This window comes from Centropristis striata, chromosome 6 (assembly GCF_030273125.1).
Source record: "Centropristis striata isolate RG_2023a ecotype Rhode Island chromosome 6, C.striata_1.0, whole genome shotgun sequence".
Taxonomy (NCBI): domain Eukaryota; kingdom Metazoa; phylum Chordata; class Actinopteri; order Perciformes; family Serranidae; genus Centropristis; species Centropristis striata.
The window spans coordinates 18,940,632-18,963,769 of NC_081522.1; the positions used below are offsets into that span (position 1 = coordinate 18,940,632).

At 41.9% G+C, this 23,138-nt stretch overlaps 1 protein-coding gene across 2 annotated transcripts in view; it reads left to right on the forward strand.

Annotated features, from left to right (window-relative positions):
- Nucleotides 1-23,138, forward strand: part of brsk2a (BR serine/threonine kinase 2a) — a 190,883-nt gene that overhangs the window by 144,586 nt on the left and 23,159 nt on the right. For both annotated transcript variants that reach the window (XM_059334691.1, XM_059334690.1), the window contains exons 5-12: nucleotides 4,791-4,907; nucleotides 10,074-10,107; nucleotides 10,219-10,287; nucleotides 11,859-12,005; nucleotides 16,821-16,852; nucleotides 19,311-19,475; nucleotides 20,752-20,849; nucleotides 22,450-22,600. In XM_059334691.1, the coding sequence (XP_059190674.1) occupies nucleotides 4,791-4,907; nucleotides 10,074-10,107; nucleotides 10,219-10,287; nucleotides 11,859-12,005; nucleotides 16,821-16,852; nucleotides 19,311-19,475; nucleotides 20,752-20,849; nucleotides 22,450-22,600 (813 nt within the window). The remainder of the gene's footprint in view (nucleotides 1-4,790; nucleotides 4,908-10,073; nucleotides 10,108-10,218; nucleotides 10,288-11,858; nucleotides 12,006-16,820; nucleotides 16,853-19,310; nucleotides 19,476-20,751; nucleotides 20,850-22,449; nucleotides 22,601-23,138) is intronic.

Sequence of the window (23,138 nt, forward strand, 5' to 3'; positions counted from 1 at the left end):
TCTTTCTAAAGGGATTGAATACAATGTAGAAACCTTGATTTAATGATAACTGTGACCACACTTGAGTATCTTGAACCCACATGGCCTTGCTCTTTATCTGTGCCTTGAACAAATTATGTTCCAAATGTGGTGTTAACTTGGCTGCTTTAGAGACTACAGACTACATAATAAGAGAGAACCAAAACACATTCACCATCATCACTTGCTTTAAGCAAAATTGCAAAAACAGACCGGTTCCATTAGACAGCAAAAAAAGGCAAAAAAGAGACAACTTTATCTTTTTCATCCCTCATTGCTCTTAATACACAATTAACCTCATTGGCTAATGAACGATTGGGCCTTGCACATCGAAGTCAGCAGTTAGAATGTTGTCCCGTTTTGCTAATGCGATAGAAAATTAGCCTAAAGCATTTTTTGTGAATGTGCTTGGTCTCCCTCTAATTGGGTCAACAGAAGCCTAAAAAAAGTTTGAGAAAAAAAAGGAAAGATAGAAAGAAGAGGATGACACAGAGGTGCGCCGGAGGCTAAATGGGTGCATTTCAGTTCCCGACGATGGTTTAAAAACCCCACTTCAGCTATCTATAATGGTACCAGGGTAGCTTTAGCACTTCATAAAAATGCAAAAACAGGTGTGCTGTTTCCCAGGCATGTTAATATGTCAAAAAGATGCATTTGACCCATTAGCGTTCGATTCAAGTGTTCTGGTTTTGCTAATTAGTGCCACAATTCTTGGTATAATAACACAGACTTAACGAGAGGCAATATTATACATGGTGCGTGTCCAATGTGTCACAATGGGAAAAGTGTATTTTCCTTGGGCTGGAGAATTTAGTTACAAATCTGCTCATCACCATAAACATGTCTGGGATATTATAGGGATGTGAGCCCCAAGAGGACAGACCCATTACAACCTCCTGTAAAACACAACATATCAGCATGGTGCGTACAAATGATCACAGGCAATTAAGAGCTTGGTGTTAAATTGCAAAAATCATGTCTAACAGCCCCACCGGGGTGTAAACCTTGCTCAGACAGCATGAAGACACGCATGTGTGCCCTGTAAATTACACTGAATGGCATCGTAAGAGCAAAGTGCATGGGGAACGGTAAAGCCACAGATCAAGGTAGAACTGTGTAATTAATAACAATACATGCTAATATGATGAATGGCAGTAGTCAGCCTTAAACAGTGGCCTAACTTTGGTGTTTTTATTTTTCTGCATTCTGTATTTTTGTGTTCTATATGAGCTGAGCACAGCCCTAACATTTATATTGCTCCATTTCCTGCACAAAACACCTGTGTAAAAATAATGCACTCATGACATTTATAGTATTTCAGAAAAAGAAATGTATCCCTCCAAGACTTGCTCACGGTGCACAGCTCCCAGATTTCTCGAAAGAAAAACTACAGTTACATTCAAGCTCATTGCAGCTGTTGTATTTGTTTAACTGCGTCTCCTCCTGTATGACATATGAGTGCAACACAGAGATATCCCTGCTGCAAGGCCTGCTGTGTGAGCAAGATTACAGTTGCAAAGTGCAGCCTAATGTATCAGAGAGGCAGTTTAATGTCCTATTATGGATACCAGGGTCCTGACAACCAATAAAGCATCCAGATGCAATTTGTCCCCTTGATGCTGTCGGTGGATAAATACGCCGTTGCCTTCTTTCTTTCGTGGATCAGCCTCTTGAAGTTTGGCTCTTTGTGTTGTACATGTGATAGGCTTGTGATTACACAGTGTTAATGCCATGTTTATGGGTCTTTTAGGTAATGATTTAGTGTGCATTTTTGCTTCTGAGGCTGACAATCAGAGAGTACTTAGATATTTATGACTCTGTTGAGACTGTGGTTCTATGATTGGGGTCTGTTAGGATCAGTGGGTTATCTCCCCCACGATGTCAATAGAAAACGATGTGTGTACACTGTCTTGCACACTAAACACAATCACTGCTGTCATCGGCGTTGCTTTTGTCAGTGATGTCACACCAAATTATTAAACCTCCTTCTGGCCCTGTCTTCTGGTCCCTGTGTCTACAAAGTTACCATTTGACCTTCTGTTATGTTTAAACTCCAGTCACAAGTGATTTGTAACTCTCAACTGTCTAGAACATTTAGTTGCCGGGAGAAACATAATTTTTTTAAAGCGTTATTTAATCAGGCATGTTGACGAAGATGCCTGTTGGAATTAGGGGGAGACACCCAGTACAAGCTCACACCGGTGGCCCCAGAGCAGTTCGGTAAATGTTTGTTCCTTCCTCGTGTGCTTTGACAGGATTAGTTAAAAGACTAACTCTCAGGCTTCTGACATCACTGCCAACTGATGGTTGTGTGAATTGATAAAGGTTTTAGCCTGGGGAGAACTGTTTTAGATGCTATCTGTGTTTTATTTCAATTATAGCAGTGATCACAGAGACTGCCAGTGTGATAACAAACCAGCTGACAGCTAATCCCTCAGGACAGGAAACGAGTTGTACAGCAGCTGATGTCATCTAAGGTTAAACGTCCATTGTGATGAGGCACTCTTCAAAGGCTGACGCATCCAGCTATTGTTCCTCTCCCCTTTCTATCATTAGTCTAAAGAGAAGATGAAAGTCTAGTTCATGACATACTGACAGCCCTGTGGCTCTGTAACTCTCCCCCTGATTACAAAAAGCATAGAGGGAGGTAAGCAAGTATACACATACAGATGCAAAGGAAAACCCAACATAAAGTGTTGGGCCACAGTTAGCTGCCAGAACAGCTTTAATGGGCCTTGTCATAGATTTGAAAGGGCCTGGCATTTGTCTAATGGTTCAAATCACAGCTTGAAAATTACAATTTTGGCAAGCTAAATTGCATTTCAGTCTCACTGGTACCTGGAACCACATGCCCACTCCAACGGAATCCCGTCTGAACTCCAAGCAACACACGAATCTGAAATCTCCTAAAGTTTTTTTTGCATAATATGACGTCATACATAATCAGTGCACTTTCCAAATGGAGGGCAGGCAAATGTAGGCTAGTTTGGTTCTGAGGCAACAATACCAACAAATGCACAAATGCCTACAATTTGTGTTGTTTATGGCTGTTCCAAGCAATCAAATTGGGGAAAAAAGGGCTACTTTTGAGTCCTGTAAATTTAAATTAATGTTCAATTTAAATGTAAAAACAATTCAAATGTCTTGAGTTGATATTGCCATGTGATGTGCTCTGACAACTTTGCAGTGTTTTTCTTGACACAACCAGGTTTTTAACAGCGTTTCAACAGACTTCTGGCAATGGTTTAGGTGGAAAATAGTAGCAAAAGTTAGCTACAGTAGCTAGTAGCCTGGTGTCAGCAGTCAATTAATGCTCTTATTCATACATGTATAAAAAATAAACAGTAATTCTCAAGCACATTTATTAACCCAGCCAAAAACAAAACAGCAGTAGTTCAATACTACTTAGTCCCAAGGTTGTGGACCCAGATGGACAAAAAAAATAAAGTCCTCTAGACTGCTCAAGAAGAAGGTCTGAATGATGAGGTCATTTGTAATGACAACTAGTCAAAAATCGGTCAAGGTTTGGACCTTGCTTAGCATAACTCATATTCAATATAATTTAAATTCTCTGACAGTACCAGCTGATTGCAGGTTAATCTCATTAAGTCATTTTTTTGTTTTCAGTTTGTGCAGTATATGTATATCAGTTCCTGCCCTGCATCTGAATTTCACAGGTTATAGGTTATAATAGTAGCCTGATTGCAAACAAGCTATAGGTGATTGAATATTATGATCATTTTCCTGATCATCAAACCAGTCATTGACTCTTTGTGCTTTCCTTATGTTTCATTTATTGTCAACTGCAGTTTTTACCTACGTTTTTGGAGCACTTAGGTGCACATATTTGGCAGGGGTAGTTATTTAGGTCCCCCAAAGAGAATTTAAGTTTTTCAATCAGAATTTTGCAAATTCACTTCATTTTAGACCATTGTTATTATCATATCTGTGTACAAAATTTGAAAAAGCCAGAGCAGATAATAAATGAACAACACCCAAAAAGCTTAAAGACAAAACTTGCTAAAGTCCACTGGGGACCAAACCCTGTGTCTGTGTTTAAGACTGCAGGAAAGAATGGTGTGGTGCTTCCCTCAGCCTTGGTGGACTCCACAAGAAAAGCAGTGTGATGCGATTCAACCCTCAACCCCGGAAGATATTTTAAATACACGATAAAATGCTAACGCAACTCTGCTTTTGAACAGTCACTCATCCTAATTGAGATCTTAACCTCCAACACAGCAACAGCATACACGTGATATGAGAAAGATCTCTGGATGGTGGGAGGAGGGAGACGCTGTCTGCTGGATATTATCCCCCTCGCTGTGCTTAGCTGTAATGAATGGCAGCTAATGAACACCACCTCGGCGGCCGGCTCCCCTTGATGCCCTTTGCTGAGCCAGTTTGCTGGTGGCTGTCTGGCAGATGAGAGGACGGGGATGAGGGGCAAAGAGGGAGGGAAACAGAAGGAGAAAAGGACACAGCAGGGGGCTGTCACACCTCGTACCAGACCAGCGCTGAGGTGGGAGCCCTCTAGTTTCAGCAAGGATGGATCAAAGAGAGAGGTGTTGCAGAGAGGAGGAGGGTGCACAGTAACAGCTTAAGAAGATGCTCTGTTGTTCACAGCTGCCTGCACCGATGTGGATGTTGGCTTGATCCACAGGTGTTTGATAGACCTTTCAGCACACCTTTCGTTTCTCCTCAGTTTTAGTAGTTTATGAAACCTATGAGGGGCTCTTTCATGTTTCATTAACTGTAATGTTTCTGTCTTTCAGCCACAGGGATCTGAAGCCTGAGAACCTGTTGCTAGATGAAAAGAACAACATCAGGATAGCAGACTTCGGCATGGCCTCCCTTCAGGTTGGAGACAGTCTCCTGGAAACCAGCTGCGGGTAAGTGGTATAGAAATCATCCTGATGCATGCTTCTAATGTCTGCCTCACATCCTCTGCAACTGAAATTTGGAGGTTTCTAAAAATGTCCTGAAGGTAAAAATAGGTCATCGTTGGAGGGCACATGAAGTCGCCTGTTTGCAACAGAGAGATGGAGAGGAAAGTGGAGAAGCAATAGGGAATGATGAATGGAGCTATCAAGCTCTCTGCGAGGGGCCGTGTTCTCAAAGCCTCTGTTATCATGCAGTGTTGATCTCTTGTGGAGAGACGGTTGGTGTCTCTCACAGAGAGTACTATCTGGCTGTGAGCAGGGCCAGGGCCACGGCCGCACATTACTGCTCTCCGTCTCCTCATATCTGACGCTGGGTTTTTATGATCTGGCAGTCACGACCACACCAGGCCCATCAATCCCACAACAACCGTAATGAATTCACTTGCAGGAAAAGTCACTTTCAAAGTCTTTCGAGTATGGTCAGCCATATTGTGGGAGTATTTTTATCTAACCCTAAAGTGTAGTGAACAATTGTCTATAAAAGAAGGAACTTAGTTAATGATGGCTTACTTTTAGGTACTGTGTTCATAAACTCTGTCACAGCATGGATTAACAGGAAGACTTCTCTTCTGAACAGAGAGTTTAATTTCCCTCTCACTTACCTGAAATCCACACTGAAAATGAGATGTCAACACGAAAGCACAGAGCATTCTTTGTTTTATTTTCCTCACCTAATGAAGTCTTGTATGCCCCAAGTGAAACGTGATTGCTCGGCCAGTGGAAGTTATGACTCTGTTCAGTCTTTGTAGGTGTAGTCATGGATGGATTATTCCGCAGATGAACAGGTACAGGCCCAGGGCCTCACAGTGTCTGGAGCCACACTGGCACTCGAAGAGACACATGCCAACTGCGAATAAACATATTATGACTACAAAGAGACACAAAACAGCTGCAAAAAGATGCAAAATAGCTGACAAGAGATGTAAAGACACTCACAACTACTATGGAACCACAACTACAAAGAGACACAAAACAACAACCAAGAGACACAAAACTACAACAAAGAGACACAATAAAGTCTGTGTGTCTTGTTCCTTTAAGTGATGTGTTGGAGCCTTTTGCATGTGTATGCCCAGGGGCCAGTGGGCATATTTCACAAGTTAAAACACAGACATTTATAAAACAAAGTAGGTTTTGTGAGATTTTCTTCCTGTAAAGATTATGCTTCAGTAGGCACATGAGAAAACAGCATAAGATTACAGAGGGAGTCACATATTGATGTGTGTCATCTTTACATTTAGAAGAATATCTGTTCAGTGAGAATGACACGTGATAGACATAAAAATAAGTCCAGCAATGCTGTGATGGTATGGATAGGCCAGTAGAAGTAAATTAAGGTTATTTTTTTGTTATCTGGATGTCTTCTCTGCTCTGTGGTTACACATGACACTGCATGCAGGGCTGTGAGATAGAGGCCATTGTGACATCTGTCCCCAGCTCAGACCTGATTCTTTCCAGATTATACCTCCAAATCAGCCACAGCCAAAATTACACACACTTGCATACACGCAATTCCAGAAAACATGCAGGCGCACACATCGCTGAAGCGGCTTAGTTCATCCCTGATCTCTTGGACCCTTTGTCCTCTGCTTGTTTGGTTGTCTCTGTCTCTGTCTCTGTCTCCCTCTCTGTAATACACACACACGCACATGCGCATGCACACACACAACCATGCAGTTGTTGCATAATATTTCCAGCAGTAGCGCAGTGCCTAAGCTCTCATGACTCATCGGTAGACATCAGGCTGACTGAGAGCAATGTGCATTGCTATCTGCAAGTTAAATGTGCAGGATTGACTCATTCTGCAGCCATGATGACCACACTGAAGTGTTTCCTTTTCCTAGAAAGCCAACAGAATGTGACGGCTCTTACTCAGCTTGTTGCAGTATCCTGCAGATCAACTGTATCTATATTTCACTGCATTCTGCTTCCACTCTGAGCATCCAGATCCAGGTGCCGAGCACCTGCTTAGTCCCCTACTTACACTTGCAAAGTGCTAGAGATACTTGTTGCTGGTGGGAACACAGAGCTGTCTTACAGATGTAGGCTCAGACTCCCACGCTACTCAGAAAAGTAGTTCAGTTTTTGTTCCACTCTCGGCTCCATCACCACATGCTCCTCTGTTTGTGTGTCTCGCCTAATACATATGAACGTGCCACACACTGTATGCGTGGTTATTGATTATTCATGCTCTTCTGACTGTCCCATCTCTAAGTGTAGATATGACAGTTTTTAATTAAACGCATTTATCTGGCCCCCTCTCACCATGCAGCGGTCTGACACAAATGTATTCCATTTGCCACGGGTAATGGAGCTGAGTGAAGATGAGACTCGCCCCAGGTAGAGTAGGGGGAGCCTCAGAGCACATACATAAATACACGCGTGTAGACTAGCAGAGGCATTCACAAGCACATACAAATATGGATCCAGGAACATGTGTATAACCACTCTCTGTCTGCATAAGCCCAGCTGCAAGTTCATCAGTGCTTGCTGTTTGTTTAGTTCTGCTGTTTTGATTGATGAAAGGAAATTATCTTGTAAGCAGCAAGGAGCCACACAAATTTGGTTGGAGAAGATTAATTTTCATAAAGATAAGCTGCATGTCTCAGCGTCTCCTCAGTATTGCTGACCCATACTGCTGATTCGTTCACTGCTCCATAGGTTCTAATGTGTCTCCAGCTTGTGAGCTTGTTCTCCTTGCAAACTGTAGAGAATGTTTTGGTGATCTCATAGTTTAATAGTTTTTGGTCCACACATCTATCTGCAAACAGCCTAACAGTGATAGGCCCTTCATAATGGATAAAGATAGCTTTTCATGCATCTTTATCATTTTTGTTTCCCCACTTCAGCCGTCTGTTTGAGTACAATCTCAGCTCCTTAACCAAATGTGTTTTCTGTCTTTACGCTGCTGGGCAAACCACTTACAGTACCACTGTATTGCCATTTGTTGCCCACAGAATAACACCATTCTGTCTTTAAATGCTGTTTATGTGATGTTAGTGGCGTTAGGTTGAGAGAGTAAATGAGCAAGAAAAGACTGATATATCAGCGCACACACAACTGTTCTTCAAAAGACTGCATTTTTCACTCTGGTCGGATGGAAGTGGCTCTCACGGCTTTCTATTTGTCTTTAGTGTCTATAATCTGAACTTCTAGTGCTAACAGCAAGGAATTTTTATCAGGATATAAATTTCAGGATGTGGCTATAATTTTAATGTGGTGAGCCACCATACATTTAAATGAACTGTATTCACACCTCTAATTAAGTTAAGCTATTAAACAAAGGTGAGGCACAGCAGGAAAGAAGGGTCATGAATAGTCATGGATCCTCGCCACAGGACTTCAGTATTTTTAAAGGGGACACATTCTTTTCAGGGTTCATATTTGTGTTTTAGATTTGCACTGGAACACGTTTATATGCTTAAATTAAAAAAATAAAAAATACACTATGTTTGTCATCCTGTCTGTCAGAATATATCTGTATTCACCCTTTATCTAAAAATGTCCCGTTTTAGCATCTGTCTCCCCAGCTGCAATGACAGTGCAGTGACTCTGCACTGTCATTGCAGCTGAGGAATGCTTGTAAGGCCACTATAGCAGCACTTTCTACCAATACAGCATAGTTAGCTTAGTTATAGCATTTCTCTGAGGATTGAGCATTTTTCATACTTTCACATTATTTCTATAGCAAATTGTCCTGATTATAATCACAAAAGACATGGAAATCTCACCTGTTATCACATGAAAGCTTGAATCCTATTGAGAAGAGATTAAACAAATATGTTGTGTTTGTATGGAAACATTTAAAAGCTCTGACATACACTGTATGTGGACATGTATGGAATGCAAGCCATATAATTATTGGTCAGAGTAACAGAGATAAGCATTTCTGAGCATGTAGAAGACATGGCTGGCTGATTTAGTCTTCTAATATAAATGAATCAGGATTCAGCTCAGATGCTTGTATTCCAGTCTTTACCTTCGCCCTGTGTTTGCCACCTATAAAGCCCCTGCAAATAATTAGTTTATATTCACGCTGGTTCCAGCTGTGGCTTGTGTGCGGTGGCACTCACAAGGCATAACTGGTGCAAATCTCAGGCTTGTTTTTTATTTTTTTAACTCCTTGCTCATCTACATAATGCACTATGACACTTGCAATCAGCAGGTTCCATATTTGCATAGGCTCGTGTTTGAGCTTCGCAGTTGACATGGCGGCAGTGTTTGTTATGGGCCAGTATTTTGACAGCCAGAGGGAGCCTCACAGTCAGGGCTGGTATTCATGAGCACACAAGACAACAACCGAGCTAATGGGCGCCATGTTTACAGACTTCAGATAGTCTCTCATTAGAGCCAAATATCCTGGTGTTAGATTAGACGGAACGAGAGGAGGAGGAGGCGGAGGACGTATCACTGGGCTGAGGGGTTAGGGGAGACAGGTGCCGGATTTGCTTTCTGTTGGCACATGTATGCATGATGGAAAAAGAGTAGAGCCATACCCATAGTCGGAGAAACAAAGAAACATCATGTAGCTACAAGGTTTATTGGTTTTAGATAGATGTAAATGTAGCAAAGAACATATTATCACCTGTTTCTTGTTATTTCAAGGGGTAGAATTTGGCAAGTCGGCAATGTCAAAGTCCTGCAATAGTGCCACTGTGTATGCATAGAATAACAAGTCACTCCACTGCCTCTTATAGCCAGTGGCTTATGGAGCAGCCGTTATGAGGTAGCGTCATAAATCTTCATACGATATTGACGTGTCAATCTAGTCATTGGGTTTACTGTCAGCCCATCCAGGTGCAGTAAAGATTAGTGGGTCTGTTCACTGTCTGCTGTGAGAGGATGCCCTTGACTGAGCAAGCAGGAGGACATCCCAACACCCTCAGGATGTCTAAACTCCCCAAGCACATCTTGATCTATGCTCACTTGAGACATTTATTGTCTACTTAAATTGTTCTTTTCACATTTTAAAACAGTGGTGTATGACTGTTTAATGTGTAATGATTGTATAACCCTGCCTCACTTTGCAGTGCAGCCAGAAAAGTCCTTAAATAACCTAGATTTTTTTTGTTATTTTCTCAATTCATTCATTGTTTGTACTTTTTTTCCCCATAGATCTCCGCATTACGCCTGTCCAGAGGTCATCAGGGTAAGTCATTTTTTGCCGATTCATATTTTCTTTAGCTTCTTTTTCGTAGTTCGCCATCTTATTTAAGCCAGCCCTTACACTCTGCTATAACAAATGCTCTCTTGTCCTCAGGGAGAGAAGTATGATGGGAGGAAAGCAGACGTCTGGAGCTGTGGGGTCATTCTTTTTGCCCTGTTGGTGGTGAGTGTCAGCTTGTTCTGTACTAACCGATGGTGATTGGACTGACATACAGTTTAAAGCTCTCCAGAGAAATATGGCATAATACAATTTAATCAGAAAGTGTTGCCTCTCCTTCATAGCCGAACAGCATTTCCAGCCTTTTTAACCATCTGTAATGGATCAAAAGTAGAAAGACAGCGAGCCCTGTGACAGGACATTTACAACTTTTCTCTCTGGCTGTTGACTCGAGGTTGACCTTAATGGAATGAGAAGATGGCGGCAGCTTGAAGCCGCCACGGAGCCTCAAACAAAAATTCAGAGTTCAGGGAGTTAAATTGGAAATTCTATCATTTAGAAGGTCTTACTGGGATAAAAAAAAAATGTTTCAGAAACGCCCTCAAGCTGAAATTCTTGCGCAACAAAAGATCAGAGAATAGAGGCATCTTTTTATTCATTATCCTGTATCCACACACAAAGCTGTATCCATAATCAGGTCTATTCTCCAGCTACATTATGTCTGTGGTTCCCCAGCCATGCAGCCCTGAAGCTTTGTTTCATCAACAGCTGTACTGTAGTTCCTACACACTCCTGCTCCATGAATAATTCATACAGCCAAACTGAAAGAAGAGAGCCCAAAATAAATACCAACGCTGACAGGGCGGCTTCTGGCCACAGGCCCTGTGTATTTGTCTTTGTTTTGCCTCTTTCTCCTTCACTCAGTCCCTTTCTGTCTAATGTGTGTGTCTGTGTCTGTGTACTTGTGTTAAGGAAAGTCTTTGTCCTTAACACAATAGTCTCAGTCCTTGTACTTTTGTGTTGCGTAAACCTGATGTTGTTTACTGTTGTCTCCGTTGTGACCGCACTTCTCTCGCTCGAAACAAAAAGTTTCTCGCCAATGCCGTTTGACTGCAGATGAATTTTGTCTTTCTCCTGTTTCGTCCTGTCGTCTGGCTGCGAGATAACCATTTGTCTGATTGTTGGAGACATGCATACTCCCCAGCAGTTAGGCTGCGCTCAGATCATCTGTTACACAAGCCTGCCCCCCTTTCTTTCCCCCTCTACCTCTCTTCATTTCTCAGCCTTTCTTTCTGTCTTTCCTCACCCTTTTCCTCTGTCTCTCCCACTCCGTCTTGTCTCGTGGTGGAGGTTGTCATTCATCATGCAACCACATCTGTGAGGTGTCAGCTCGCTCTGATAAATGACTCTGATGAGAGAATGCTAAATGAACGAGGTAAATGAGAAAGCTGGGTAATTATTAAAAAAAGCCCCGTTTTCAGCTCACCGCTGTTTATTATTTATTTTGCATCGTGGCTGAGGGCAGAATGCTCTAATTGGAGAGTTGAACAAGTTGAGAAAGCGAGCCTGTTCTTTAAGCCGTGCAGGCTTTAGACTCAAAATGTGGTTTTGTTTCTTCTGGCAAGCCTTGTTAGTCATTCATATTCTTTTTTTTTTCTTTTCTGCCCTCAATCGGATGAAGGCTTGTTTTCTGTTCTAATGCTGCCATTAAAGCAAGCGCAACAGTTTCTTCTCTACTTTTATTACTACATCTACATCTTCACCACTTCCAGTTTCTCTCCCCTGTGTCTCTCCAGGGTGCCCTGCCGTTTGATGACGACAACTTGAGGAATCTGCTAGAGAAGGTGAAGTTGGGAGTGTTTCACATGCCACACTTCATTCCCCCAGACTGTCAGAACCTCCTCCGTGGCATGATCGAAGTGGATGCCACCAAAAGACTAACGGTCAGTCCAATTTAAGAGACACACACCATTAAAGCTGCGTTGTGCGACTCTGCTCCACATGACGCACTTTTGTTACCTGGCCCTGTTCTATATTTTGTTTTTCACTGCGGATAGAACCTGTGGAATTCTCAGCTGAAACTAGTGAGAATAATAAGTGAATAATAAAATTGCGTCAGCTTCTGAAACTTATGGGACACTACGTGAATATTTAATACAATCTGCTGTTTTAACTCCACCTTCTAGTATTGGCTCTGCTCTCTTGAAGCTTGGACCAAGGTAGTACTAAGAAAAAGTACCAGGTACTTCCAGATATTTTGCTAAAAGAAAAAAATTGTGTTAAGTAGAATGGAGTCAAACTGTACCTTGCAGTGGAAAAATGGCACATGATTATGTTACTTTTGTGTCCTTTTGGTCTTGGGCTGCTTTTCATGCTTCGACTTTGGCCCTTTGTTCCAATTGAGGGAAATCTTCATTCAACAGTGCGATGGTATTTTAGACAATAGCTTTTAACTCTGGGGCAACAATCTGGGGAAGGAATTCCAAAAAGGAACCATTTTACAATTTTTGTGTTGACCTGACTAAATGGGATCAAACCCTGCAGCTCAAAGTCTTGCAGAAAGCCTTATCAAAAGAGTGGAGGCTGCTACAGCAGTAATGGGGAGGTCGGTATATATTCTTGGTTTCAGAAGAGACATTACACTCTGATGGGATTGACAACCACGTGGCTTTGGTTGTAATAATTGTATGTAAATGTAATACGTCTCTAAGGATATGTATGTACCGGCTTTAAACCCATATAAGAACACAAATATTGAAGTATCATGTACCTGCTGTACATGTTGTTATTCTTTAGCAGTACTCTTTGCACCTTGTTATGCACAATTCCTACATTCCCACTTATTCAATAAGACCTGACTTGTGTTTGCATTGAATATTTCACATTCATAGTCCATGTCTCGTAGTGTTTGCTAATGATGTTGTAGAAGCAGCAAAACACATTTAGATACAGACACATCAGGTCTGCGTTAAGAGAGGAAAATCATTATTTTGCACATTCACAGCAAGCTGGGAAAACGTGTAATGCTCCAAGGAGAAAGCAAGATGGCAGAGATATGCATTCAAACTAAAGTGGCTAATATCAACTCGCTGCCAAGCCAACCATTGTCTTTTTCTTTGTTTCTTCTTTCCTCCCCTGTGTTCCAAAAGTGTTTGCCTCGGCTCATCCCCGATTCTGTTTGAGTTCTACCTCGAGTGCAGGATGTGAATTCAGGAGAGGGCTGCTGTTTGTGTGCTCTCCCTCTGCTCTGTTTAGTGTACTCATCACAATGCCAGTCGCTTTCTACGCAGCAACTGATCACCTTGGCAAGGTGGCTGGAGGATAGCACGAGAACAGAGGGATGTGAAGGGCACAGAGTCCGCATGAGGGGGAGAGAGAGAAAGGTGGACAAAGGGAAATGTAAATAATAAAAGTGTGTGAAGTTTGTACTTTCTGAGATCTTTGGCCAGAGTTGTTGCTGCCCTTTGTTCTTGTCCTGCATTTCGCATTCAGACGACGCACATGGATACAGACACGCTGTTACTGTACACTGCACACACACACACACACACACACACACACAAAAAAAAAACACATTTTCACACACATACCGTATGCATTCTCCAGGCTCTCCAGGTATCTTTGTGAATCAATGCTGTAAACAAAACTCTTTTCATGCACTTGCCTGTAAGCAAATGTGGTGACACCACCCTTAAGTGGATGCTAAGCTCCATTTCCCCCATGCCTTAGCTATCTCTCACAGTGTCAGAATGACTTTATAAAACAGGAATGTAAAAGACAGCAGGATAAAAACAAAAGATCAGAAAGCTACAAAGAAAGAGATGCTCATTTGCAGTAGAGTTGACATCCTTAAGGTACAGCCCTTCAGATAAGCCGCAATGTTGAAACATGCACTTGAAATACCCCGCCTCTTTGGTATGCGGTATGTACACTATATGCTTTATTTTTCTGTTCTCTCTGCCTGACGAGGACAGGTCACCCTGAGATCCCCCAGATATGTCCAGCAGCCTCCGGCGCTGTCCTTAACAAAGGGTTACACACAGACTGAGCTGCTGGGAGAGAATATGCTACCTCTCCTGTGCATGAGGACTCCAAACAGAGCTCTGGGGATGTGTTGTAACCTCGCAGAATGTCAAATAGCCCTGTTAGATCGAGCACTCTTGGAGTTTAGTGGTGACCGCCCAGTCAGAGACGAGACAGGTACACCCTAGGGTGGGAATGACATCATAAGGGAACATGTCATTCTTTTGCTGGGGATTATTTTTCATAATGATGTTTGACTGTAGTTAGTTGAGTCAAATTGATAGGATAATCAGACCACAACTACTAGCTTTGTCTCAGCATGTCTATTGTCACCTCCTGTTAATTACATTTTGCTAGAAGATGCACACAAGTACGCACACAAAGCCATGGCCCCTCAGAGTCTTGAGTGGGAGGGCACGTACCCGGGCTTAAGGGGCTTAGCCCAATAAAAGCTTTTCTCTTCATTTCCTGTCTGTGCAGTCGGGGGCCCCGGAGGCGACCGGGGCCAGCCACCTCAACACAGTCATCTCATCTTCAGTATTGAAATGAACGCAGACTCCCTGGAACGCCTCATCCAAGTCCCGGGCTAATGAAGAGGATTTGCTAGCTTATTATATTAAAGAGCAGTTCATCACAGTCAAATAGTAATACATTCTTGGGGACAGCGGAGCTGAAGTTGAAGAGAAAATAAAGGAAGTGTGTGTGTTTTTGTGTGTCTCACTGAGAAATGACACTGTAGTTAATCATGTGAATTCAACCACAGTCGGATGCTGTGTTTCAATTTGGATACTTCAGTTAGTACACCTCTATGAAGTATACTGTCAACAGTATGTACTTATTTGCCTAGTGCACACATTTTCATAGGGTAGTGTTGTCAGAAATTGCGCATAGCCGCTATGCTAAATCAATCATCCATTCATTAATCTTAACCGCTTATTGAAACCCGGGTCACAGGGGGACAATCCCAGCTGACAAGTTGGATGAGAGGCAGGGGTACACCCTGGACTATCACAAGGCTGACATATTCATGCATTCAGACAGACAACCATTCACACTCTCATTCACACCTACGGGTAATTTAGAATCACTGGTTAAACCTGAGCTTCATGTCTTTGGACTTTGGGAGGAAGCTGACAATGGGAGAACATGTAAACTCCACACAAACTTCCTTGGTTGCTATTTTCCCTCTTGCTACATAGCAAGGATGGTGACTGTGGAGGTTGTTTGTTTCCAGTGTTCCACACTCAACTTTTTGACCGTTACGAAAGCTTTTTTATAGAGCATCAATGATTTTGCCTCTATTTCCTGGTTCTTTCAATGCTTTCCCCCCACCATATCCCCAAATTACACAGTTCTATGACATAGTCATTTTTGTATAATAAAAATATAGATTTTTGTTTCCTACCAAGTATGTCATTACCCTGTTTTGGCTTTGTCGAACAGAATAGGTCAACATTGCCCACTCTTATGTCCCCCACTGCCCTATAATTACCAGCCATATGATTACAATATGCATACATAAACAGACCTGCATACATTTGTGTAAATAAAAGTTGCACAAAAAATATATTTTTGTAGCAGCCAGATAAAAACATACCTGGACGCACACTCATACTCACACCTAGCCAAACCAGCGTTACAGCAACATTCTCCTCTGCCTGAGTGAAAGCAGCTGGAATTGGTACTGTCACATGTAGAGACTGATTGATGTGATACCGCATTTCAAACCACATCACTTTCAACCCTGTGTGTGATATCAGTCTCTTGCCTCCAGGCCTTCAATAAAAGTGGGAGAGAGTAGGTCACCCACTGGCCTGTATCTGACAGGCAGGGTGTCTCTGTCAATACCATGACCTCTGTGGAAGCAGACAAGATTCACCTATAGTCGGTTACCGCAGCCTGGCCTGCTCTGTGACTGCACTAATATCTCATGAAGGCATTCATCAGTGCTGAAAGCACAGAGGTAAATCCTCTGGGATGGTGGAAACATCGAGACATTGATGGAGACACATTCCCAAGAACTATGCCTCTGAATAAGTGACAGTAATTAGAGCTGCTATGTGTATCTCCTGTGGTTCCACAACAACAGCGTGAGCAAATTAAAAAGTCCCGACAGTGACATTGATCCTGTTTTCCTCTGTGGGCAGTTGAAACACTGTGGAGTCATTCTAACAGACATCTTCCTTTGTTGCCCTTTTGCTCACTGCTTCTGTCTCTTTCTGCTTTTCCTTTGTTGCCAAAAAGACCATGTTGACAGTGTTGGTGACAAAGTGGCCACATTTAAAAGTGTGATGACAAGAGTAGTATTGAGAGAGCGAGTGTGTGTGTTTGTGTGAATAAGAGAGATGGGGAGCCAATGAGAATGGGAGATTCCCTTCAGACCAGAGGGCTTGGCAGGGTCAGCAGTGTGTGTGAGGGAGATAATATTCTCTGTTTATAGCTCAGTGCTATCACCTCGCTCTCATACTCTTGCTGCACCTCGCTCCGTCTCTTTTTCTCAATAAGTTTTTCCCATTGGCAGTATTAATATTTGAAGGCCTCATTATTTACTTCCCCTATTCAATCTGGCTGTATTGTCCTGTTGTGTTTCTATTAGGCCAGTAAGCTCAGGGTTTACTCAAGTGTTTCCACACACAGGCAAAAGATTGAATGTTCTTTGTACTACCAAAAAGATGATAAAATTATCCAAATCACATTGCTCGTGTACTAACTTGTTGTTTTTATGTCTTTTACAGTTAGAACAGATCCAGAAGCACACATGGTACATGTAAGTATTCCTCAGTTTTTCAATCCTTTTTACACTCTCCTCTCCTCTCCTCTCCTCTCCTCTCCTCTCCTCTCCTCTCTTAGCCTGTTCTGCAGGGGTTGTAGACCTGAGGGGAGCGACAACATGATAAATGGCTCTGAGTTTCAGCCCTGTACATGAGAGTACATTTGAGCAGGGCATGACTCCACTCTCGGGGATGTGGGGGTAAATTGGTAGTGCATGAAAGAGGATGTGCAGCATATGGTCAGCTGAACGGGGAGCAGGGGAGAGAGAACAAGCAGGGATGTGGTGGGGGATGAACCCACATCACCTCAGTATACCCTTCGTTTAATTTTCATAGCAGAGTGTAGCCACCTCCTTAAGCTAACATAAATCTTTTGAGAACATTTATGGTACGGTTCATTGTAAATTATGTCAGGGTTCATTCATGAGACCGGGCTTTTTAATGGGGAACAAAAGCATAAGTCTATGTATATTTTTAAATGTCATATACTGGTACACTAATGGATGTTTGTAAAGGCTGATATCCTCCCTTGAATAATCAGCTAATCACCATTTAGATGTGGTAGCTGAAAAAGTAATTTAAGGATTTAAAAGGTTCTTTCACTGCAAGGGCAAAGATGAATTATGGCAGAGGTTTAGAGTTCTGGAAGGGGTTGAGTTATGGTTTCTGTCGTGTAATAAAAGATCATGCAAACACACAGCGAGAGTGATAAAAGAAACAAAAGGAGACAAGAGAAGAGCTAGAAGAGAAGACAAATATAATGTGAATTTTGTCAGTGAGGAAGTTTCCTGCCTGGCTGTATGAATAAATGAGTGAATGAATGACTGAATGAGAGGAAGGGAGTTGTCTGTGGAATGTGGCTTTTTCCCGAAAGCAGCTATAATAAGTGGTAGGTGATAATTAAATATGTGCAGCATAGGTTTCCAAACACACAATCACACACTTTCAATTGTTTATTTATTAGTTTTATTAGTGAGTGAGCTAATAATAATCTGAGCAGAACAGCTGAGTGGAGCTCTGGTGCTGAAAGGACAGCGCCAGGCCAAACTGTCTTCACCAGGGAGACTAATGAAGGCCGGTGGACAAACATGCACCCAGTTCCCAGTTGATTACACATACACACTGTAGCTAAAATTATCTGTCTTATTCAACAGCCCTGTGAACACAGCCTAGAGCACAGCCTCAAGAAGTGGTGAAAAAACATTTCACTAGGATAATCATTCAAAATGATTTGTCTTTTTTCACTAGCTAGTGAGTTAATGTTTAGTAATGTAACTAAAGCTAGCACTAACTGCAGATTCACAGATTCGGTTAAAATATATTTCTAGCCAAAAGAAAGACACTATTACTGTTACATAACTTGCTAACATACAATATATGTACCTTGTGTTTTGGATGCATGGTGCATTTTGTTTTTTCTCTCTTGCCTCTGAGGGCTTCCGTAGGCAACATTAAATTCAACCTTATAACCTTTATTAAGGTTGGGTTTTATTTCAGGGCTGTTGTAGTAGACTGCATTCATTTTTAGGAAGGTAGACCTAATAAACTGGAAACTGGGTGTAATTTGAACTGTCTGCCATAATAGGTACATGTCATACATGCACAATATTTAAATTTTTTCATCACCCCCAACACCAAATTGTATATGCACATAGTGAAACAGAAGTGGGGGTTGTGTGAGACCGTGGATCAGGTTCACAAGTTCACAGCTTATGGATAGGTGGAGGTAATTTTAATAGCTGCCTATGGGGTTTACAGTTCACAGGGCTCGGAAGAAGAAAAAAAGATTAGTGTGTAAAAGTAGAGCCGGGGTTGTATATAGGTGTGTGTGTGTGTGTGTGTGTGTGTGTGTGTGTGTGTGTGTGTGTGTGTGTGCATCAGAGTCTTTGTGTATTGGGACATTTGAAGATATGGAAGATGAATCCGTTCTTTGAAACCAACATCTAGAATGTCCCAGAAATCCTCTAAAAAGTGGTGTCAGTGCGGATTAGCCTTTCATTTTAAATCTCAAAGTATAAAGTCCTGCTTGTGTACTCCCTAGAACACAGAACTACAGAAAGACAATGGAGAGACAGAGAAAAGTGACATAACTAGGAGAGTGTTTGGAAAGAAAGAGGGGATAATGAAAACAAGCCAGGGTGTGAGCAGGAGATTGAAAAAACTCCATGTTTGTCTGCATCTTGGCGAGCATGATGACCCCTGTTCACCCTCTGAAGCTTACATGCAGGATAACTAAACCTGGGGGAAAATACATGACTATGAAAGTCTCATTATGTGAACCAGGGTCAGAATGAGGCAACCAAGAGTCAAACAAACACTGACACACTTCACATACTGAATATTCCGTTTAATCTATAAACCTGCAAATAGCTATATAAGCCATTTAAAATGTCTCTGTTGATTTATTCAAACACAATAGAAGCTGACAGTGTCCTTATTTCTTTGCATTCCCAGAGGGGGGAAGAACGAACCAGAGCCGGAGCAGCCGGTGCCCAGGAAGGTGACCATCCGCAGCCTGCCCTCTGCAGACGACATCGACCCAGACGTACTGGACAGCATGCACTCCCTGGGCTGCTTCAGAGACAAAAACAAACTACTGAAAGACCTGCTCTCTGATGAGTGAGTGAATGGAGGGGCAAAAGGGGGGGATGGGCAAGAGATGGGATGAAGAAGAGCAGAAGAATAGAGGTGCTATTTGGAGACTGAAAAGAAGCAAGTGAAGAGAGAAAAATGGAGGAGAAGGGGGAAAAGGTGTGTTGAAATGGGAAAAAAAAAAGAAAAAGCCATAGACGGGGAGGAGAGGACAGGGCTGTGTGGTGGTACCGCAATGAAAGGATGGGTGTGTGGTGTCTGTGTGTGCAGACGGCCTTGCTTCTTCCCTGGCTCTTATGAAATCCTGTGAGGCTGTCACTTTAGATGTCAGAGGCTATAGATCACTTAACTGTTATCACACAGCACTTACACCGCTTGCCACTGGATACATTCCCCCCAAACTGATCCTGGCCTGCACCAGGAACAAGCCCCTGGGTCACACTGTTTATGTTCTGCTACTAATATTTTCGTATCAGTAACACATGTTTGTGTTTTTGTTTCCCGTGAATATGAATTTATCTTGAGGTTTTTAGTTGCCCTGCAGTGTTCCATGCACTTGTTTTTTTATTAATAAGGACATACGGATTTTGTAGCTCCATTTTTGCTCTGCTTTTCTACCTCCTTTCCCTCTTTTTTAAATTTGCCCAGCCTCCTTAATTTAATGCTAAACGAGCGTTACTCTATCACTTCCCCCTCTCCCCATCTTATCCGTTTTCTTCCTTTCTCCTGGGAGTATCCCATAATAGTGCTGGACTGGAGGAAAATCTGTGCTCTCTATCTCCCTTCCCCTGGTTCATTTTAGCTGAAGTTGCAGGTCCTTGTCTCTTTGCCTCCTACTGCTTTCCAATCTGTCTTTATTACGGAGGGCCAGTCCCTGGGCCTTTTGCATAGAGAGTATTGGCCTAGAGGCTAAAGATATTAGGCTCCCTGATTCACAGAGAAAGAAAAATTACAAACTCGTAATGTTTTGATACTTTCATAGTGGAGATATATCCTAAAACAATATATGCAGAATTTTATATGATGGCTTAATGAGCTGTAAAACTAAACTTTTCTTTTAATGAGCTATTTAGTAGCTGTTTCACAGTGAACCCAAAAAGATTAAAAGACATTAATCATAGTGAAGGATTTTGCAGTTTAATGTCTTTGTTTAAGCTCTTGCAGACACACATGCGCTGGTGTGCGTATGTATACAGATGCTTCACTAATCTAGACACATGTTTGTGTTTGGAATGACCCAGGTTAACTATTGTATTTCTTTTCCAGATGTCTCATTAGACTTTTTATTTTCTCTTTTTTGCAGTGACAACCAAGAAAAGATGATCTACTTCCTGTTACTGGACCGTAAGGAGAGGTACCCCAGTCAGGAGGACCAGAACCTTCCCCCTCGCAATGAGATCGGTAAGGCTACCAAAGAGATGAGTGCAGATAAATAAAGAAACGATATACGTTTTTTAACCGTCTGAAACCCACAACTTATTGTCAGGTATAAAAGGCTTGTTTTCTTTACAATAATTGCATGAATTAAACCATTTACCATAGACAGTAACTGTAAAAACAGAAATTACTGCCAGATTTTCAACAGTGCTTGAATGACTCGTGCCAAAAGCATTTATCAGGGAAAATAACCAAATCTAAGCTTTTAAAGGGATATTTTATTCTACATTCTCAAAAATAAACCATTTTTTTCACTAGCCATTTTCTGTAAGAACATTAAATTCTGTGCTCCTTAGTGCAACTGGGAAGCTATGAATGACTCGGCTAAGATCAACCGTCATGTGTCAAAAAATCAGTAAAACTGAACTGCAGTCGGTCAGAGCAGAGAAGAAAAAACAAGAGAAGTTATGAGTAGAGGATGTAGAGGTTGGATAGCATCTATGGATGCATAGATTCCATTATATTCTAGTTTTTGAAAAAATCATTTTTCAAAGAAATTCAACTTTTATGATTTATGGCAATATAATGTTAATGTTATATGTTATACTGCACAAACAACCTTTTTGAGTTCCCCCTTCTATTAGCCATGACTGTTCTGTTTCCATAAAGGCTCAGGACTTATATATTGCAATGAAAAACAAGGCCACTACGAGTAAAAAGTGACAGGAGGAAAAGAAAAAATAACACAAAAAGCCCTTAAACCCCTTGAGGCACGGGTGGTTAAAAAACAACTAAAGAAAAGACCAGAAGGAAATGGAAATGAATCAATAACCACAGTATGACACACAGTATTTCTGAGCAATATGTGATTATTGTCAAAAACTTAAAATGGTTTTTCATCTAGTCATTGAATAGACAGCTGTTTAAACAGAAAAAACAAGCCAATTTAGACAAGAATAAAATTCTGCAAGAAGGTAACTCATGAATGCTCTTAGTGTCTGAGCTCTGCAGTGTTTTCCTCCTAAAGAAGAAATTGGATCAGCTCCAGTAGCAGTGGATTGGCTCTCCAGTAGAAAACAAGCTTTCTGTTTTTTGAATATAGACAAGCTTCTCAATGAAATATAGTAGCAGAAATAGAAGGTGTCAATAGGCCAAGTTTGAAAAACTGTCAGCTGCGACTGCTTCGGTTCAGATATTAACTCATCAAAAAAAGGTATTCTTCCATTCGTACAGCATAACGCAGCACAGATTTCCACCCACAGAAATGTGAGCAGAAACAGAGACGCTCTACTTAGGCTTCTGCCAGGGTTATTTTCTGACAACAACAGCTCTGCAATAGGAGGAGTATTATGTGCAAATGTGTGTGTGCTGTGAGATAGCGACAATTTGATGAATAGACTCCCTCTTCAGTGAATGTGATACAGTCAATACAGTGGCCATTAGTTCAAGGTCTGGGAGGAAACCATTACTTATTCACTATTAGTTAGAATGTCAATGTGATCAGTGCTAAACATCACTCAAACACACATATGCACAGAACTGCTCGATGTGTAGAAATACACGTATTAACGCGTGGAGACGTCAAGTGCGTTGTGTTGATTCTGAATCGATACGTCTCGCACAGATCCCCCACGGAAGCGGGTGGACTCTCCCATGTTGAACCGTCATGGCAAGAGGAGACCAGAGAGGAAGTCCATGGAGGTCCTCAGTGTCACAGACGGAGGCTCACCTGTACCGGCGAGGAGGGCTATCGACATGACACAGCACGGACAGAGGTACACATGGGGGCTCAAAATCAATATGATTTTCAAATACAAAAATGGAGATAGACGTAGCTTTGTGTGTGCAGATGATCTCACAGCCCGGTGGTGTTTGAGCAGGTCTGACAGCGAGTCTGGCTCTGGTGTCAGCAGGCTAGATTGTGGACAAACATAAACAGAGACTGACGCTCTGCTCGCTTTGTCTCCTGTCTCACTGTAGTAAATCAGTGTACAGTAAAAGCTTGGATATTCCTGACGCCAGTACAAAATGCAGCAAAGAAGAAAGGTATTCACTTGCCACTCACACCTCACGCTTGCACCTCCTCTTGCTCTGTGTTTCGCCCCCCTATATGCAAGGAGATGCTCCATGGCAGGAGAAAGATGCAGCAGAGCTTTCTGTGGAAACGATATTTTGTTTAAAAAGTGGTGATATGCAGCATGGCAAGTCTGTTTTAACACTCTGAACCCCACGGTCCGCCAGCAGAATTAAAGGAAAATCATCAAAATTGCACTATTTTCATTGCTGGAAACTGAAATTCTTATCTGATTTTCG